This window comes from Eutrigla gurnardus, assembly GCF_963514095.1.
Source record: "Eutrigla gurnardus genome assembly, chromosome: 11".
Taxonomy (NCBI): domain Eukaryota; kingdom Metazoa; phylum Chordata; class Actinopteri; order Perciformes; family Triglidae; genus Eutrigla; species Eutrigla gurnardus.
Window position 1 is genome coordinate 20,673,281 of NC_139925.1, and position 17,550 is coordinate 20,690,830.

Genomic DNA, 17,550 nt, shown 5'->3' on the forward strand with positions numbered 1-17,550 from the left:
CAAAATGATCTCGTTATCACTGGAAAACGGGTACACCCTGGACAGGACGCCAGTCTATCGCAGGGCCGACATGTAGAGACAAACAACCATTCACTCTCACATTCAAACTACGGGTAATTTAGAGTCACCAATGAACCTATCCCCATCCTGCATGTCTTTGGACTGTGGGAGGAAGCCGGAGAACCCGGAGAGAACCCACGCTTACACGGGGAGAACATGCAAACTCCACACAGAAGGAGCCGGGCCGAACCGGGAATCGAACCTGGGACCCTCTTGCTGTGAGGCGAGAGTGCTACCCACTACACCATCGTGCAGCCCTGAATGTATGTATGTATGAAATCTGATATGAAAATGTAGTAATGAAAGCACGATGCTACCAAAAAAAATGTAGGTGAATGCTGTGAAGAGCTTTTTCCGCATGAAGATATTTTAATACAGCCGTGGATCTAAGTGTGCAATAGAAGAAATGAATTAATTATAACAAATGTAACAGATCAGAAGGAGAGCTTGAATTAAACCATTAAGTCCCATGTAGAAAAGTGAAACGAAGTTCCTCCACATCAGACAACCACGTCGTCCTGCGTCTTCACCGAAGAGTAAAAGCCTCTGAGGATTAGAAAACTTGACAGGTGAGAACAGCGAGGTCAAGTTCAGTATTAGTAGCGCACTAGACGAGTGTTTCACAGTTGTTGTTTTTTGGGAACACACATTGTAAAAATGAGAAAATCATTGTGGTCGAATTCACAACAGCCCGTATCTATAAATAGATATTACAGATGCTGTAATCGAATTACAATAATTTTGACCTGGACAATGGTAGAGTAGAGTGTAGAGTCTTCTATCTGTAAGATCATTAATAAAATCCCTACTAGGCGTTACATGGAGGGAACAAGCTTGATCAAATAAAGAACTGTAAAGGATTTATTGCGTCTGTCATTCCTGCCTGCAGAGTAACAGATCCCATAGACGAGGCTATGCAAGGGCAGAACAGTCGATACATTCCAGAGGCCGGCATGCATTGTATGGACAATACAACCAACACGGGCAAAGGATGGAAAGGTGTTTTTCATTTTTAGAAGCAGAAACGCAATTTAACAAGTTACTTTTCTCAGGAGGTAATGCTGAAACATACATGTTAATGGTGATAATGTTACCAGATGCTGGTCACCTTATACATTCATAGCATGATTCAAGGTACCTTTTAACACCATCTCTGAACCTCGAGCCCAGCAGCCCCAGCAGCCCCAGCCCCAGCAGCACCAGCCCCAGCCCCAGCACCACCAGCCTCGGCAGAACCAGGCTGACGCCAAGGGTCCAGTATTTGTGGGTAATATCCAGAATTTCTGCCAAGAGAACAGATTGTTTGACATTTTACCCATTGAGAGGCGACATTTTTAATTTACTTCAAAATTCAAATAGTTAATTCAAATAATGTGGTCAAGCATGTTTAAAGCAACACTTAAGAAGTTTTCCTCTTCGGTCCCCTTACAGGTTGGAAGGGAATTGTCCATTACTGCCGTTGTAAATAATTTAGCCTACCGCAGCCTACCGTCGCACGCACGTTATTTGTTTGTATGCAGAACCGGCTCTGAAAACGATGAACGATTTGAACGATTTCCAGTGACACGGTAGAGTAGCTAATGCCTTAGCTAAGATTAGCTAACATGAGCCATAGCGATAGTTACATTTATATTAGCACAATAGCTAACGCCTTAGCTAACATGAGACAATAAAATAATCGACAATGTATTGTACACAGATGTACACTGTTTGGGAAAAAATGATTACCTGTATTATTTACAAGTCCAGCAGCAACAAACCCAAGTCACCATCTGTCTTGCATTTTGTAGCCTCTTCAGGTCTCGCCAACGAGTGTGAGCCGGTCCGATATTCACTCTTGTTCAAGCTCTTTTTTTGCTCCCGTTTTCTTTTCTTCGCCTCATCGGACATTATACTCCTCCTTTTCTTTGCAGGCTCTGCCATGACGCAAATTTAAAAACTACCTAGCTGCAAGGTATCTTCCACGCACCTGCCAGGTGTTCTCCCACTGATCTCCACGCAGAGCCTCCACCTACCGGCTTGCCGTAAAGCAGGTCAAATTCGTTGTCTCATTAGAACTACAAAAACACTACCCTACGAGGCAAGGTTACATAGTGCGGTTACAGTCAATAGAGGGCCGCAGAGCGAATGCTGAAGTGCCGTTCACCCGGTTTTGAGGTGATGAACCACTGAAACTATTTTAGAAACATTTAAGGCACTAAATACTCTTTAGTGTTGCTTTAAGGGAACATCATTAATGGTTACCAAAAATAGACTTTGTTGCTTTCTTAAAGGGCAAGAGAACGATCTCTTCATCCAACTCAGCAAGTTTTTACCCCAAATCTCAAACTTTTCAGGTGTGTGCAGACAGAAATGTCATTCACACCCATCATGTGTGCATTTTGAATCCCCCACACAACAGATGTTAAAAGGAAAACGACAATCAAAATGCATACGCTATTCCTTCGGTCTAAGATCAAACAAATATTAATAAACACAAACAATCTCACAATGTTTATGATATATGTTTTTTCTTCCCAAATGAAATGAGCACCTACTTTCCTGATTTTTGAAGCGTGAATGCAATCAGCAAATGTAAAAAGCTGACGTTGGGCTATAAAAAACAAACTACATCACAGTCACATGACTTCATGTCACCACCACTAAGCTGAAGGCAGGCGTCTTTATACTTGACGAAGTCACAAGTTTGAGTTTGAGTTTATGTTCTTGTCTTATTTTACTTTATTTTAAAATATGGTTAGGTCTATATTACAGCATGTATGTAATGTAGAGCAAGACACCTCACCCTAATTGCTCCTGACGAGCTAGCTGTCGCCCTGCATGGTTGACGTGGTTGACGCCGTCGGTGTGTGAATGGGTGAATGTCAGTCATTCCTGTAAAGCGCTTTGGATAAAAAGCGCTATATAAATGAGGCCATTTTAAGTACGAGATAGAAATAACATTTGAATTCTTATTGTAGGTGGTGTTGCCCTTTAACTGTAAGGTTGCAAGCAACGGAGTCGCTTTGCTTTTCAACCTAATCACTTTTGTTTTTCAATGAGAATGATGATGTAAAGATGATAAATTCTTCTAATTTTGCAATCACATCGCAATAACAGTCAAAATGATCACCATTGACGTTTTTTTTTATTTTTGAAATCATGCAGCCCTACATTGTGGGAATGTTTAATTTGCTTAACTTAGCGTGCTTACCAGGTGGTGCATTAAATCAGGGGTAGAAGTGCTCTTTTTACCTGAATAGAATCATGCTAATCTTTCAACATAATTTATTTTCCTGCCTTGTTGTGCATCTTCTGTTCACAAGCTAAGGGATGTGACTTAAATGCAGCGTAGTGACTTAAATGCAGCATAGTACAGACAAGTACAATCATTGAGTTAAAAAAAACAACTTACATACAAGGAAAAAACTTTTTTTAAATATAGTTTGTTACAGTAACAAGAGTAAATGTAATGTCTTTACTTTCATTTTACTTTTGTATTTAAGTCAACAGGAAGTGGTGGCACATAACCTTTACATAAAGCCCACTCAGGTGGAGAAGTTTCATAATTGTTTTTCATTCACACGTTCTGCCTTTTATGCTCAGTTCACATGTTTATCACGCCTGAGCTGTTACCTGATACCACTTCTAAGATATCCGATACAAATATAAACTAACAGATGATTTATGTTTGTTCCTACCTCGGCTGGCATCTTCGCTGCAGTTGGCTGTAAATACAGAACATTGTATAAATAACAATAACATTTACTTCAAACTGAATGAAACTTAATGAAAGTTCAAATAAATAACCATATAAGTCACTTTGGACAAAACATGGCAGCTAATGATACTCACTGGTGCAGATCCCCATCAGTTTCCTCCCCTAAGCAGAGAGAATAGATTGTATTAGTGATTCTACTGAAACATTCATCACAATACAATGCTCCAATGTGGGATTTCCACATTAGCTCTTAAATCTTCTCATCACACATAACCTGCTCCAGTCCGAATAATACAGGTAATGTGTGCAGTAATGTTTTGACTCTGTAATACCTCAGAGATGCAGCTGCGACTGTAAAGGACCGACTCCAAGCACTTGCAGGTACGAAGAGTCCGGTCACTTTTCATCACCACCAGCTTGTCAAAGCGATTCCCCTCATTTGCCAGCACGTGGTTCTACAGTCGACAAATGGAAAAAAATCACAACAGTTTTACAAACTGGTTCAGATTTCCAGGTCACATGACCAGTGACCCGTTGACACATACCTCGACCATCACCTCCTTCATAACAAGCTCACGTGTCACAAATTATACTGAAACACTTCTGCACAGAACTAGACCTGAAGATGTGTGATATCTTGCAATACTTTTTTTACAGTTAACAGGACTAACTGTCAGAAAAGTCAAACGCAGGTGTCACTAACTAGTCCATCCAGGTGTTTACAGGAGCCCTGAGAAGTGATATTTATAAAACATCAAAATATACATTCAGGTGAAGTCTGAAAGCTTTTTCTGGCAAAACCCTTCTTATGTCATTAACAAAACTATTCAAATCAAAGTCACTTTTTTCTGGGGGTTTTTTCATCTCTAGGAACGGGTAAAAACATTTTTTTCCTTTTTTTTGTCAGGATCATTTTCAGGATTAATATTGGATGTTGTAGTCATTTTTCTTCACCTATGTGTAAATACAATCATGCTAATCTTAACAATAACTGATAATGATGATCCTTAATTTGAATGGACAGGTGTGTATTTCCCAAACAGCTAAGGGATGTGACTTGAATGTAGCAAAGTACTTGACATAGAAGTGAAATTACTGATAGTTAGAAATATGTTTGGGATCTAACAAAGAGAAAATGTCATGTGTTACTTCCTGCCTGATGGTATTCATGAATGAAAAGTGCATTGGTGCAAAATGTCTGTGAAGTTGCAATTGTCTCAGTCATGAGTGACTGTGTAAACAGGAAGTGGTGACGCATAATCAAAGCCTCAATAAGAACAACACCTCAGTGTTCGCCAAACAAATAGAAAAGTGAGACAATGACAAAAAAGTGAGATGTTATTCACACTTCATTTTCATTCACGATGCACACAATCAGGAATCAGGAAGTAAGCATTGACGACAGGCAGGCCGTCCAATTATTTTCTCTGGATGGGATTTTACAGTCCTGCCACAGCCATAGATGATTTCTTTCTTTTTTTTTTCTTTTTTATGTCGGAGCATTTCATGTATTCATTGCTATCGGTATGTTACGAGGATTTCAAGTCATATAACAGAAAGTGTTTCTGAATAGGACATAACACGTAGGTAAAGTTATGTGAATTACAACTCACCTGGAAGAAAACATGAATGCTTTTAGTTCTAATTAGAATACGGGGCCTCTTGTGGTCAAAATTAATATTATAACAGCAACAAAAATTTCACCTGACATAACTTTCCAACTTTTATTAATCTTTCCAAGTTGGAAAAATCAACCTGTCAAAAAGTTGTTTTTCACCTTTTTTTTGGTCCTAATCACGGGACTTCCATTGTGCCTGTGCATTGCACGGGTTCATCACTGATATTAATAAGTTACACCAGTGCTATCACAGGCTAATCATGTCTACCATGAGAAAGTATGCATAGTGTTTTGCCCTGTGATTGTTTTAACACAGACAACATGTGTCACATCAGAATAAAACCATCCCGGCTTGTCTGACTCACAGTGCTGTTCATCCACTGGTAGAGGCAGTGGGTCGCTTTGAACTTCGGTATACTGTAAAGAGTCGATCCACCATCCTGAGTGACGGAGCAGGTAATGTCCTCCTGAGCACTGCAAACCTTCACGATGACGACAACTGGGGGAAGAAGAAACACAAGAGAAAACTGCTGCTCAGATAACGTTGTTTTAGCAAAGATCATGTGAGCATTATTATGTTCGTCTTCATGACCGAGATGCCAAACTTACATGAAAGCATTCTACTGCCTGTAACATGGTGTTTAATGAATCTCCAATGTAGAGCAATCCCACAAACTGAAGAATGGTGAACGGCTGAGGTGGGTAGAGTAACCAAAAACTGTACTCAAGTAAGACTGTTGTTACTTTAGAATAGTTTTACTCAGGTAGAAGTAAAAAGTAGTCATACAAAATACAGTTACCTGAGTAGAAAGTATTCAGTGAAAAAAACTACTCAGATACTGAGTTACTGCTGAGTAACTTCTGATTTACTGGTTCAATAATCAGAGCATGAATGTAAAATAGAGAAAATATAAAATATCAATGTGCCAATTCAGATATTGCCAAACAATATCCCTTTTACTAAAACAATAATAAATTAAATATTTACAAAATGCAGCCCCAAGAAACGCTAATAAATCCTCAACTTGCTTAATTTAGTAGCTTCAAAACATTCTCTTCTGTCAGACTGTCACTCATTTTCAAAACAAAGCTTTTGAAACCAGCCTTTACGCTCCACTGGTAATGCCAGAGATGTTTGGTGCATCTGGTGAAAGACGACCAGGAGGAGGGAGGGAGGCCTGGCTGTGGGCTTGGCCCAGGGCAGAGCACCATTACCAGGCCGGCCTTACCGAGCTCACAGACCTCCGAGTCTGGATGTCTGGACCTTTGTTTCTAAAATGACTCAATCTGGAATCACACGCCGTTGTTTCCACCATGATCGTCCACTCATCCTCTCACACTGGTGTTGGGGTTGTAGCAGGAGCAGATTTGGTTATCAACAGCTAATAATTAATGTCAATATGATTATCGATATTAATAATTATATTTCATATATTATTATGATATAATCATGAATATATGGGGCACCACCCTGGGATCAGGGAAAAGATAACCTAAAACTGTATTCAGTCTCAATATAAAGGTTTTACACTCACATGCCAATCATCGTGATCATTGGCATAGAAGCATAAAAACAATCAAACAATTAAAAAGGCGTGAAATTCGAGCACTAGCCTTCACAACCTGCTGTTATCCAGTGACATATACACAACAAGCACAAGAGACCGCTAGTTATAATATAATAAGATTTATTAAAATCAGTAATAATGATCACAATCAATAACACTGCAATTAACAAAGCCTTATTACCTAACTACCTAACACACAAAGCTAAGCTAAACAAGGGAAGAGACACACGTGGAGTGTGTGTGTGCGTGTGCATGTGTGTGTGCGTGTTGGTGTGTGGGTGTGTGTGTGGAGAGAGAGAGAGAGAGAGAGAGAGAGAGAGAGAGAGAGAGAGAGAGAGAGAGGGAGAGATGGCTGGGCGCGACCACCAGGTGGAGCTATTCCTCACAGCGTTCAGGGGCAAAGCCGCTGACGTCAGATAGAATAGAGAGAGAGTGAGAGATGGCCGGGTACAGCCACCAGATGGAGCTATTTCCCACAGCGTGCAGGGGCGGAGCCACTGACGTCTGATAGAATAGCGAGAGAGGGGGAGATGGCCGGTACAGCCACCAGATGGAGCTATGTCCTCAGTGTTCAGGGGCGGAGCCACTGATGTCGGATAGAATAGCGAGAGAGGGGGAGATGGCCGGTACAGCCACCAGATGGAGCTATGTCCTCAGTGTCCGGAGACGCAAACAGCTGGTGGAGGATACGTGTGGGGGGGTGTTTAGTGTTTTGACTAAACGGTGTTTAGTCAAAACACCGTAACAGAAATCAACCCAGCGGCGTGGGTACACAATCAGCCTTCGAATACAACAATACAGAAAGCCACGGACTCGGCGGTCCGTGAACAAAACTTAAAACACATTAACAAGAATTACAAGCATGTTCTACACTATCGAATGTCTGCTTCTGCCCAGACAAATAGCCTCTTACTTTTTGTCGATGTGAGGTTTTCCGTCCCGTGCGGTGATGGCGTTTCTTGACACCGGCGACGGACAGTGGTTCGCGAGTCCTCGTTCGGCAACGGAGGGTGCGACAAGCCGGCTAAATCCAAGCGAGGGTGGGGCGTAGAAGTTATCCTCCTCGCGGATCAACTTAGTTGAAGAAAAACAGTTAGTGTTTTCTCCCTTCTGCAGGCAACAATAAAATCACGGGGCTCGGCGATTTAGTCAGCTGACTTCAGACACGAACGGGTCGTAGAAGTTATCCGTCCTGCTGGCAGCTGGGACGAAGAAAGTGTTTTTCTTCCTTCCGCGGGTAAACAGGAGAGTCGCGTGGTCACGGCGGTCTCCTCAGGATCCAAAATGATAAAAAAAAAAGAAAATATAGCGAGTAGAGAAAAAGAGAGGGAAAACAGTCTGTTGCTCGTCCAGCGAGTTTGGGGGAAAGACTGCGGCCTAGGACAAAGGAAAATGCTGCAGACGTAAAAGTCATGGTGGAGAGAGGAAGTTCTTAAGGCGGCGCCGGGTTATATACCTCACGGCTGCTCCCGGGGACCCCCCCTGGGGTACCTGTGGTTGTCAGCCAATAGGGCACCAGTTGTGTGACATTGCACTTCGCACCTCGGTGAGAAGTGAAACTAAAATGGCGGTTGTAGTTTTTAATCCCCTTTGTCCCTTTGTTCTGACCGCATGTGAAGGCTTTTGGGCTCTGTGTAGGCCGCATTGTGTAGTCTCAATGGTGAGGTCCCAACACTGTGCTGCTGTGTGTGTATGCCTATATCTATAGAGGGGAAACATTATATCTATAATCGCCGCAGAGATTTTGTGTGGTATCATATGACTGCCAGGCTATGTTTGATTGGTGAAACTGAGTCATGCAAGACTTTGGTTGAAGTCTCTAACATAAGGCTCGTTCGAGATGAGCCAGGCCTGTGCAGAATCGATTGCCGGCGATCGCCGCACAATACATGCCGGTTAGTTTTGTGCCCGACTGATCCCGACTTGCTCTGATGTCATGCACACGTGCATGGGCAACGATATTACTATTGAATGTCTACGGAAGAGCTGTAGCAATCAGAGATTACCAGAGACAATTGTGTCCGATAATATGTCGGACACATATGTCAGACACTCATGTTTGTGAGTGCAGAATTTAAAGAATTCATGCAGAAAAATGGCATTGAGCACATCAACTCTGCGCCTTATCATGCTTCGTCCAATGGCTGTGCGGAGCACGCAGTCCAGACATTCAAGTCAATGCTGAAGAAGACATGTGACGGGAGCATCAACATAGGTGTCAAGAGTGCTGTTTAGCTATCACATCACGCCACAGTCCACCACTGGGCTGTCACCTGCGGAAATGTTACAAGGCAGGAGGTTAAGGTCAACATTAGACCAAATTCATCCAGACCGCAGAAAAAGGTTCGAACGAAAACAAAGCATTCAAAAGAACATGACAACCAAGTTTCAGGAAGGATCTTCCAGGAGGGAGACACAGTGATCACAAAAAACTTCAGTCATGGACCTAAGTGGATTCCCGGGGTCATAACCAAAATCACATGTCCTGTCTCCTATAAGGTCATGCTGGGAGATGACAGTGTTGTGCGCAGGCATGTCAGCCAGATCCGAGGACAAGGACTGGATTGAACCAAAGATTATGGAAACCCTGGGACGGGGGACATCAGCAGCGGCTACAGTGTCGGAGCATTCCATTCCTGCAGGAAACAGCGGAGTTCCAGAGGGAAGCATGCAGGATGGTATAGAACCTGCTCCCGACAATGCCATGTCATCAGTGACTGACAGCCCACCTCCAGGCTTGCCAGTCCAGTCACCTCAGCAGGCCACAGCTGCACGATGGCCGCAAAGGAGTGTGTTCAAGCCAAGTTATTTAAAGGACTTTGAGTGTTGAATGAATTGTTTGAAAAAAAAAGAGAGAAAGATAAAACTGTGATGTTGAAACTGATTGTGATTCTGTGTCATAGCTAATAGACAAACAATTGACATTCTATTATGATTGTTAGTCTACTTTTAGTTCCGTGTTAATAAGAGTTTAAGTGTGTGATTATAGCTGCTCAGGAAATTTGTCTTAGAAATGATTTACTTCACAAGATTGATAGTATGTTAGTGGTTGTGTTCACTGGAAGAAGCACAATGCTCAAGGGGGGGAATGTAGTTGGGACTGTTTTATCCCGATTCTGTCACTAGGTGGCAGTATAGGGATGAAAGTGCCATGTAATGTGTAGCACTTGTTAGTATAGCATGTTGGTAGCCAAACGTTTGACAATACATAGTACCTAGTAGTTCTCAGTACTTGAGTCTCAGTAGTACTCAGTACTCGGTAGTACTTGAGTGACAGCTGAGCTCGGTGACATGTACTGCCAAACAGTTGAGTGCGAAGCTGTTGCGAAAAACCACCGAAATTTTCCCATTGAAATTAATGGGACGAGCGAAAAAAAAGGAACAGTCATTGTAGTTTTTCAAACGTCTGCTGCTCAGGCATACTTTCACCCAGTGCTTGAATTGGAATAAAAAAGGTGCCAGTACTCTAAATCAGCAGCAACTGCACAGCACACGCGCTTGTCGCTCTCGTGGGTACCATGTGTTTTTGCCTGGTTTACCTAGATAAACCCTATACTAGTTGCTTAGATAAACTATATAGTTGATAATTTTCACACATACATTTCTCTGTAAAAAAAAATAATAAATAAAATAAAACTTCAATCCGTATCTTCAAATTTATTTTGTTCATATTTTTGTACAGGAAAATATTGTTTATCTAAATGGATACAATGTACAGTGAGATGGCAACTATGTGTGGTTTTATTGTAGCTACTTGCTTTCTGCTTCCTTGTTTGCTCTGTCTCTCAACTTGCTTGCCCTAGTCCCAGAGAGAGAGAGAGAGAGAGAGAGAGAGAGAGAGAGAGAGAGAGAGAGAGAGAGAGAGAGAGAGAGGAGAGAATGAGAGAGAGTGTGTGTGTGTGTGTGTTGGAATAAAGATATCACAACTTAGATACTCACTCTTGAATTCCTCTGTCTAGTCCTCTACATCCAGGGATGGATTCTGCTCCCTGTACATAAATAAATGATGATAATAGATTGTCAGGTTACAGCTGGGATCGGCTCCAGCCCCCCCGTGACCCTGAATACATAAGCGGTAGACAATGGATGGATGGATGGATTGTCAGGTTCGCGTCGCGAAGATTTTGGCTGAGGCTATATTAGAGGATTTACGGTATGCCCTGAAATGCATTCGACTGACGGCAAGTGTGGAGAGACAGTGCGCCGCAGCCTCCCGCAAGCTCTCGAAAATCTTTTAAACTGAATCTTGTCGATCTAAAATGAAGACAGATTCATCAACTGCATAGCTTATTATAGGTATCCACAACATGATAAAATATCTACAATATGCGTACCTAGATGCGTCATGAGGTGGCGGTACGCTGTAAGAAGTAACGGTACGCAGATGGGTAAAAATCAGAAGTCCTGGTACTGCGTACTGGTGAGTACCGGCCCAATTCAAGCACTGCTTTCACCTAGAAACCTGTCCATCAGTGTGCGAACTATACCGCGGCTTTCGGGAGGGGGTCACTTATATTGGCCGGGGGGGCTTGCGCGTGCCTCAGAGCGGGGACTTACTCAAAACACATCCATTATTACAAGCCTGTATGCCAGCACATAAGCACATTTCACATCCAACCTCCACACGCATCAAAACCAAAACATGCCAGTCTGGTTACAAGGAATCAAGTCCGCATTAACATGCGCAAAATAACCTCTGAAATACTATAACAAGCATCAACAAACCAATCAATGGCCGCTCGCCACTGCTTACCCGAAATCTCATATAAATAATGAATATATTAATTGAATCGAATGATGAAACATTTCTGCAGTTAATTGTGTTTCTATTGTCCAACATGATTCTCACCGTCGAGTAAATCAAATAAAAAACGCCCCAACAATAAAACGATCCAACATTCCAACTATGTTTTTTATAAATGCATACTTGAATCCAGACTAAAGATACCGCCAACGAATTATAAGTAAAGATGACTTGTATGTTGTATGGCTTCGGTTATTCAGTAAGAAAGTTACTTACGGGACATCAACACCAGCGCATTCCGCAACATCTGCGCACCTGAGTCGCGTGACTCGCACTTGCACAAAGAACGCTTCTTCTCGGGAATCAACCAAAGCAGTCGTGTGCGTCCTCTTCTCTCTGCCAGTCTGTGTGCTTTCGTTTATAATCCGACCCTTTATACTTCCAAAATTATCATATCAACTACCATATCCTATCACATCGCCGCTCTCACGGCGAGGGAGGGAGGGGGAGGGGACATCGGAAACATTATTAGCCTTACAGAACAGTGACAGAACTGTGGCTCATTGTGTCAAACCTATACACACACCACAAACCAGAAACACACCTCTCAGTCACTCTAACTGTATTGTATCCACTGCTGCTCTCCTCTTCAGTGGTTATCATGCTCTACTCGTTTTCCTGCCTGCTGTCACCGCCGCTTGTATATTTGTGTATTACAAGTCTGTCCATCCTAGCAGAGGGATCCCTCCTCCTCTCCCCGTGGTTCGATGGAGGGTCCCGGGACTGAGGATGTTGGAGGCTGTCCAGATTGTAAAGCTCTCTGAAGCAAATTTGTGATTTGGGGCTATGTAAATAAAATAAAATGTTATTGAACTTCTACATCAAAATGAAAGTCACAACAATCCTTACTGGTGCACCAGCACCGTCTGAATGACGAAGCAGCAACAACACACTGATGTATTTTCTACCAAACACTGCTGTCTTTAGTCCTGTCATTTCCTTAGACAGGCTTCTGTTAAAGATGGTTGCAGTACACCGAGTCACTTCTCAATGAACACATCATTTTCATTTTATTTTTTATTTCTTGACATTATAGGTTTTTTTTACAACAACAGAAAACAAAAGTCAGTAATCAATAGAATGTATTAATGTCTGTACTGTTACTGAAACAATAATAATACATTACAGCGCAATGGTAACAAAAGCAATAGTATTGTAATTGGTGGATGGTTTATTGATCCTGTGGTCTGGATCATCACCTGATCCACATCACTGCTCTCCTCTGACCTCGCCCTCCATGTTTGCAAAGTTCTCACAAAGAGCTGAGCTTGTGTCTACGCGTGTCTAATGAAAGAAACAGTGTAGTGCTTTGTAACGTAGTGTGTTGTAAAATTAAAACAAGTGCAAAGCAGAAAATGTCTTTGAATTTTTGATGCCTTTTTACCGATGTAATTAAAAAAGTGAGTTTATCTTAAAAAAAACAGAAACACATGAAGAAAACACAACAAAAAACACATTTAACCATATGTTACTTAGACTTTCCTTGATTTCTGAACACTGTTTCTCACACACTGATGCAGTCACTCTTGTTACAGAGCAGAGGCTGGGGGGCCCCCTGGCTGCCGGGGCCGGCTGGCTTTAAGCAGGTCGTTGTAGGACCACTCCCGCTCCTTCACCATCTCGATGGACAGCTCTATCTGCTTCTTCACTGGCCTGGAGGACGGACGTCTCTGAGGCTTACGGCAGTTGGGAGAGGAGTCTGGCTCCAGGCCAGAGTTTGGATCACTTTGGCCCTCCGTGGCCTCCCTCTCCAGAGCGCAGATGGGTAAAACCCTGCAGCCTGTGGCGGTGTTCGCTCTGTGCTTGGTTCCGTACACCGAGCTGGGCATGGGCCGAGCCTTGAAGCCCCGTCGCTCCTCTTCGGGCCCCAGCTTCCCCAGCTCTGCCACGATCTTCGCCTCCCTCTTCCTCCTCTCTCTCTCCAGGAAATGGAAAGGCTGTGGCGAAGCAGCAGAGGCCTTCTTACTTGTGTCGCTGCCATGACTGCTACCTCTTTGGTTGGAGCGCTGAATGGGGCGACGGCTGATCATCTCGTAGAGAGGGAGATGTATGTGCGCCGGTGCTGGTGATGCCCGGAACTTTTTCTGGCATTCCTGGAGCTCCTCCAGCTCCCGTCTTAGCAACGTGTTCTCCAACTCGATCTCAGACCGAGTCCGCACCTTGTGTCTCTTCCTCTCCTCCTCTCTCAGCATCATCTGGAAGGGTTTGGGCACGGTGACCTTGAAGTTTGACCTAACCCTGACCCCAGTTTGACGGGACATTCTTCCCTGTTTAGTCGGACGGGAGGCCTGGAACCAGAACTGCTTCTGAGTGGTCGTTTCGTCAGGGCTCAGCAAGAAATACCTGGAGAAAAGAGAGGAGGGTGAAATGTGTCAAATCATCTGAACTGATGAAGTGTCATCTAGGAATCTTAAAAAACGTCCTCCTTATCCAGGCTTCTTCTCCAGAAATAGCCAAATTTAAAAACATGTCTGCGACTACTTCACCAACCTCTCAAAGGTTCGGTCCTGGTCAGGATTCCTCCTTAGGTTATCCAGCTCCAGTTCCCCCGTGCTGTCCCCTCCATAGAGCTCTGATTGATCTGAACCGCTGGATGAGTCATGGAAGTCCAGCTCCTCCTGGGAATTGATCCTCTGCAGTTTTCTGGCAGCGCCGCTACTGGAGGGTGCAGAGATCAGACTTACTTTGCTGCCAACGAAGACACCTTTTAAAAATCTAAAATAAGCTTTTGCAAAAGGCTGCTGTAGGCAAATTAATAATTCATTATAATATATAATATACAGTACACAACCCTGTATAAAACGCCCACCATGAAACAGCACTTTACAATATCAAATTTTGGTCATTTGCAGGGGGAATATTTAATTGTGAAGCAGATCCTCTAATATCTGTATCTGTTAATATTTTAAAACACATCCTATCCCCTTGCTTACATGGATTGGAATTGATTCTTTGTCAGAGATTAGGTCTTTTCCTAATCTTTCTGTCGACTCAGTTGGTTTATATGAATGTACTTCTACTCTCGTTAAAGCAGTTGCACAATGTACACATACTTGTTTTGTTTTTAAATTGCGATACAAATGAATTTACACCTGAACGGAAATCTGCCATTAAAATGTTGGTCTATGTGCCCTCTAGTGGGTAGTGCTCTTATTTTGTAGGACACCGGAAGTTATTGTTGTTAAAAGGATGTGTACAATAAACTCAGGTGGATCAAATCTGTTGATTGGCAAACACAACGTGAACCGTGTGGTCGCTTCTCTTTTCCTCCATCTCCCCGGTACATTTCACATTATTGATATACCTCTGCTAACGGATATTCTGTTGAAACTGCAGTTATGTGTAGTCATAAGGTTCATTTATACTTTTAATTTGAAGTCTTTCTGTGAATTCACCAACGCAGACGTGTAAAAGCAGCTCGATGCAAGAGTCTAACGTACTTGACTGACAGTCTGTCCTCTTCCTCTGCGTGGCCCTCTCTGGCCTGGCTGATGTACATCCTCTCCAGGTCGGCCATGTTCCTCAGGTGAGCCGTCTTCAGCTCCTCCAGCCTCCTGTAGTACTCCTGGTTGGAGAAGTAGACGTGTGGCTCCCTCTGCAGGCCGTAGATTTCCAGGGACAGAGACCTGCGAATACCTCTGCCCCCCTTTCCTTCCTCGCTGCCCTCTGAATCCAGATCGTACTCCTGTTAGGTGGATCAGCATAATAACAATGTAACATGTGGGCTGTTTGATTGTTAGTAGTGCAACATGTGAGGGTAGTAATGCCTCATAATGTTCCTTTTTACCTTTGTACTCTGGTGCATTCTGGTACACACATTTCTGCACAAAACTCCCACTTCTAAAAACTGTGCAGCTCTTCCATTTTTTATTTGGATGCATGTGTGTATTCTTAACATATTGTTTTCATATTTTTATTGTATTTTTATTGATGTGTTTGAGGATTTTTGCAATCATTTATATTGTTTTTGTTATGCACCAACACACCAAAGCAAATGCCTTGTAGGCCTATGTGAAAACCTACTGATAACAGTCTTGTTGCATTTAACTTGACTTAGTGTGGGAGAAGCATTTAATCATTGAAAATGTGCGTCAAAAATTCAGCAATGCATGCATTGCATCTATTCCATTTAACTGTGGTCGCATTAGTAAAGAGCCGAGGTGAGGATCGTGGGGTCAACTAGTGGTTTCCATCTTTATTTGATGTCAAATAAACCCGTTTTTAATAACTATCAATCACATGTATGTGAGTATAATACTGCATCGTATTAAAGTATCTCCAACTATAAAACAGTTTGCATTTATTTAAATATACTCCTCTGCTCACATTGTTAATTCTTCTACCTTGCATGAAACGAATAAGCTCTAAATCACTTAAAAGACTTAACATTTTTGAAGAAATCTCACTTGCTTGGATTAATCATTAGAATCAAAGTCATAAGATGCATTAAATTGAAATCGTGTGAGTCTTGTCTACGAGGGATATTTTGCGGGCAGTTTTAATGTAGTTGATTCTCTTTTGAGGCTCACCTCACTGTTGCAGTCCTCATCCGTGACAAAGTAGTGTTGTTCCCCTCCATACAGAGCCAGAAAGTCCTTGTTTTCCAGTGAGGGTGAGCTGTACCTCGCTGCCATCGTCCTCCTTGTTCTCCACCAACACTGCTACTTCACAACAGCCTGCAGCCGAGCAGAGAGCGCCAGCAAAGATTAGAACAAAGTGGTGCAGACAGAAGGCTTCATCCTCTTATCATCAGCAGGTCTCGTGATTTCACCAGATGGTCCATACGGTCCAGTGCTTTTCACTCGAAGACGAGATGCAAAGACACATAGATGTCTGTGGGGACAATCTGATTTACAGATTAACTTTCTTATACAGCATCCTGCACCTGTTGGGGTTTGCAAAAAGATCTGCAGGAGTGAAGGCAAAGAAGTGGAAAGACACCACAGAGGTGACTGACTGCAGACATGATACAATCTGAACAGGGCTTTATTGGTAATCATGCATAATATATCACAAGTAAACTCTATGAGGAAACTGTAGTATCGTATGCTTTCCCTCCCTTAAAAAAATGGAGATTTCTGGCTAAAAAAAATGAATTTAGAGAAGACAGCCTTAAATGATATGGATTGTTAAATTACAGACATTTTGAATACACATAACAGGGTAAAAAAATATTATATACTTATATATAATCACATTGAACTTCCCCAGTTGATTACATTTAAACAATTAATTTTGTATTACACGTTTTCTGAAATGTTTTGTTTAAACATGCAACTGCATCCATCGCTGCACTATTTTGACTCCAGTGGAGGAAATGCTGGTTTCCAGAATAAAGGGCCTGTAGGTCACTGTTGTGATCAACTATCTGTGTCCACTTGCACTGCTCACCTCTCTGGTCCAGTGACAGTGAAACATTTGCCTCTCAAGAGATCAAGTGGAGGGAAGAACTGGCCTCAGTTCAGCCATGAGGTTTTTGGGGGATTTGACGGATGAAGCTGGAGGGGGAGAACACAAACCACAACCCAACGGTGCTAATCGGTTTACTTTGGTTTCTCATCACTGTCATTACAGGTCTTCAGCTCGTGCTACAACTCCTCTGCCCATCTGTCTCCTGTCTCCCTCTATTCGTCTCCTGTCACTCTACCTAAACGCCTGAGGCGGCAGGGGACGGAGACCGAAGGAGAGGAGACAGGGTGAGGGTGATTCAGAGTCGTTAAAGCCAAATGTCAGAACACAAAGAAGGGTTTCGTTGTTGCTCATGGCCCCTTGAAATCAAGAAACAGGTTATGATTGACAT

The 17,550-nt window shown here is 42.7% G+C and overlaps 2 protein-coding genes across 3 annotated transcripts; both read right to left on the minus strand.

Annotated features, from left to right (window-relative positions):
• Positions 1–351: 351 nt before the first annotated feature.
• LOC311021251 (uncharacterized protein) lies at positions 352–12,126 on the minus strand. The gene is made up of 7 exons (XM_084021706.1): positions 11,967–12,126; positions 5,744–5,877; positions 4,093–4,215; positions 3,895–3,922; positions 3,741–3,767; positions 1,199–1,343; positions 352–606 (listed from the first exon to the last, which is right to left on the minus strand). The coding sequence occupies exons 1-7, from the start codon at positions 11,995–11,997 to the stop codon at positions 561–563; spliced, it is 534 nt and encodes a 177-aa protein (XP_083877832.1). The 5' UTR covers positions 11,998–12,126; the 3' UTR covers positions 352–560.
• Positions 12,127–12,796: 670 nt separating this feature from the next.
• Positions 12,797–16,449, minus strand: LOC311021453 (protein FAM161A-like). 2 transcript variants are annotated; one of them, XM_084022028.1, is made up of 4 exons: positions 16,280–16,449; positions 15,191–15,435; positions 14,241–14,405; positions 12,797–14,093 (listed from the first exon to the last, which is right to left on the minus strand). In XM_084022028.1, exons 1-4 carry the CDS (start codon positions 16,382–16,384, stop codon positions 13,280–13,282), a joined length of 1,329 nt encoding a protein of 442 aa, XP_083878154.1. In that variant the 5' UTR covers positions 16,385–16,449; the 3' UTR covers positions 12,797–13,279. The 2 variants fall into 2 exon arrangements, with proteins under 2 accessions (XP_083878154.1, XP_083878153.1); XM_084022027.1 differs by having other exon boundaries at positions 14,241–14,408.
• Between the last annotated feature and the right edge of the window lie 1,101 nt (positions 16,450–17,550).

Coding starts and splice junctions, on each gene's coding strand:
- LOC311021251 (XM_084021706.1), bottom strand. CDS start 11,997: ATGTTGCGGAATGCGCTGGTGTTGATGTCCC. Junction 3,923..4,092: donor GTCGCAGCTGCATCTCTGAG/GTATTACAGAGT, acceptor CTCTCTGCTTAG/GGGAGGAAACTGATGGGGAT. Junction 3,768..3,894: donor ACTGATGGGGATCTGCACCA/GTGAGTATCATT, acceptor CTGTATTTACAG/CCAACTGCAGCGAAGATGCC.
- LOC311021453 (XM_084022027.1), bottom strand. CDS start 16,384: ATGGCAGCGAGGTACAGCTCACCCTCACTGGAAAACAAGGACTTTCTG. Junction 15,436..16,279: donor ATGAGGACTGCAACAGTGAG/GTGAGCCTCAAA, acceptor TCCACCTAACAG/GAGTACGATCTGGATTCAGA. Junction 14,094..14,240: donor CAGGACCGAACCTTTGAGAG/GTTGGTGAAGTA, acceptor TCTTTTCTCCAG/GTATTTCTTGCTGAGCCCTG.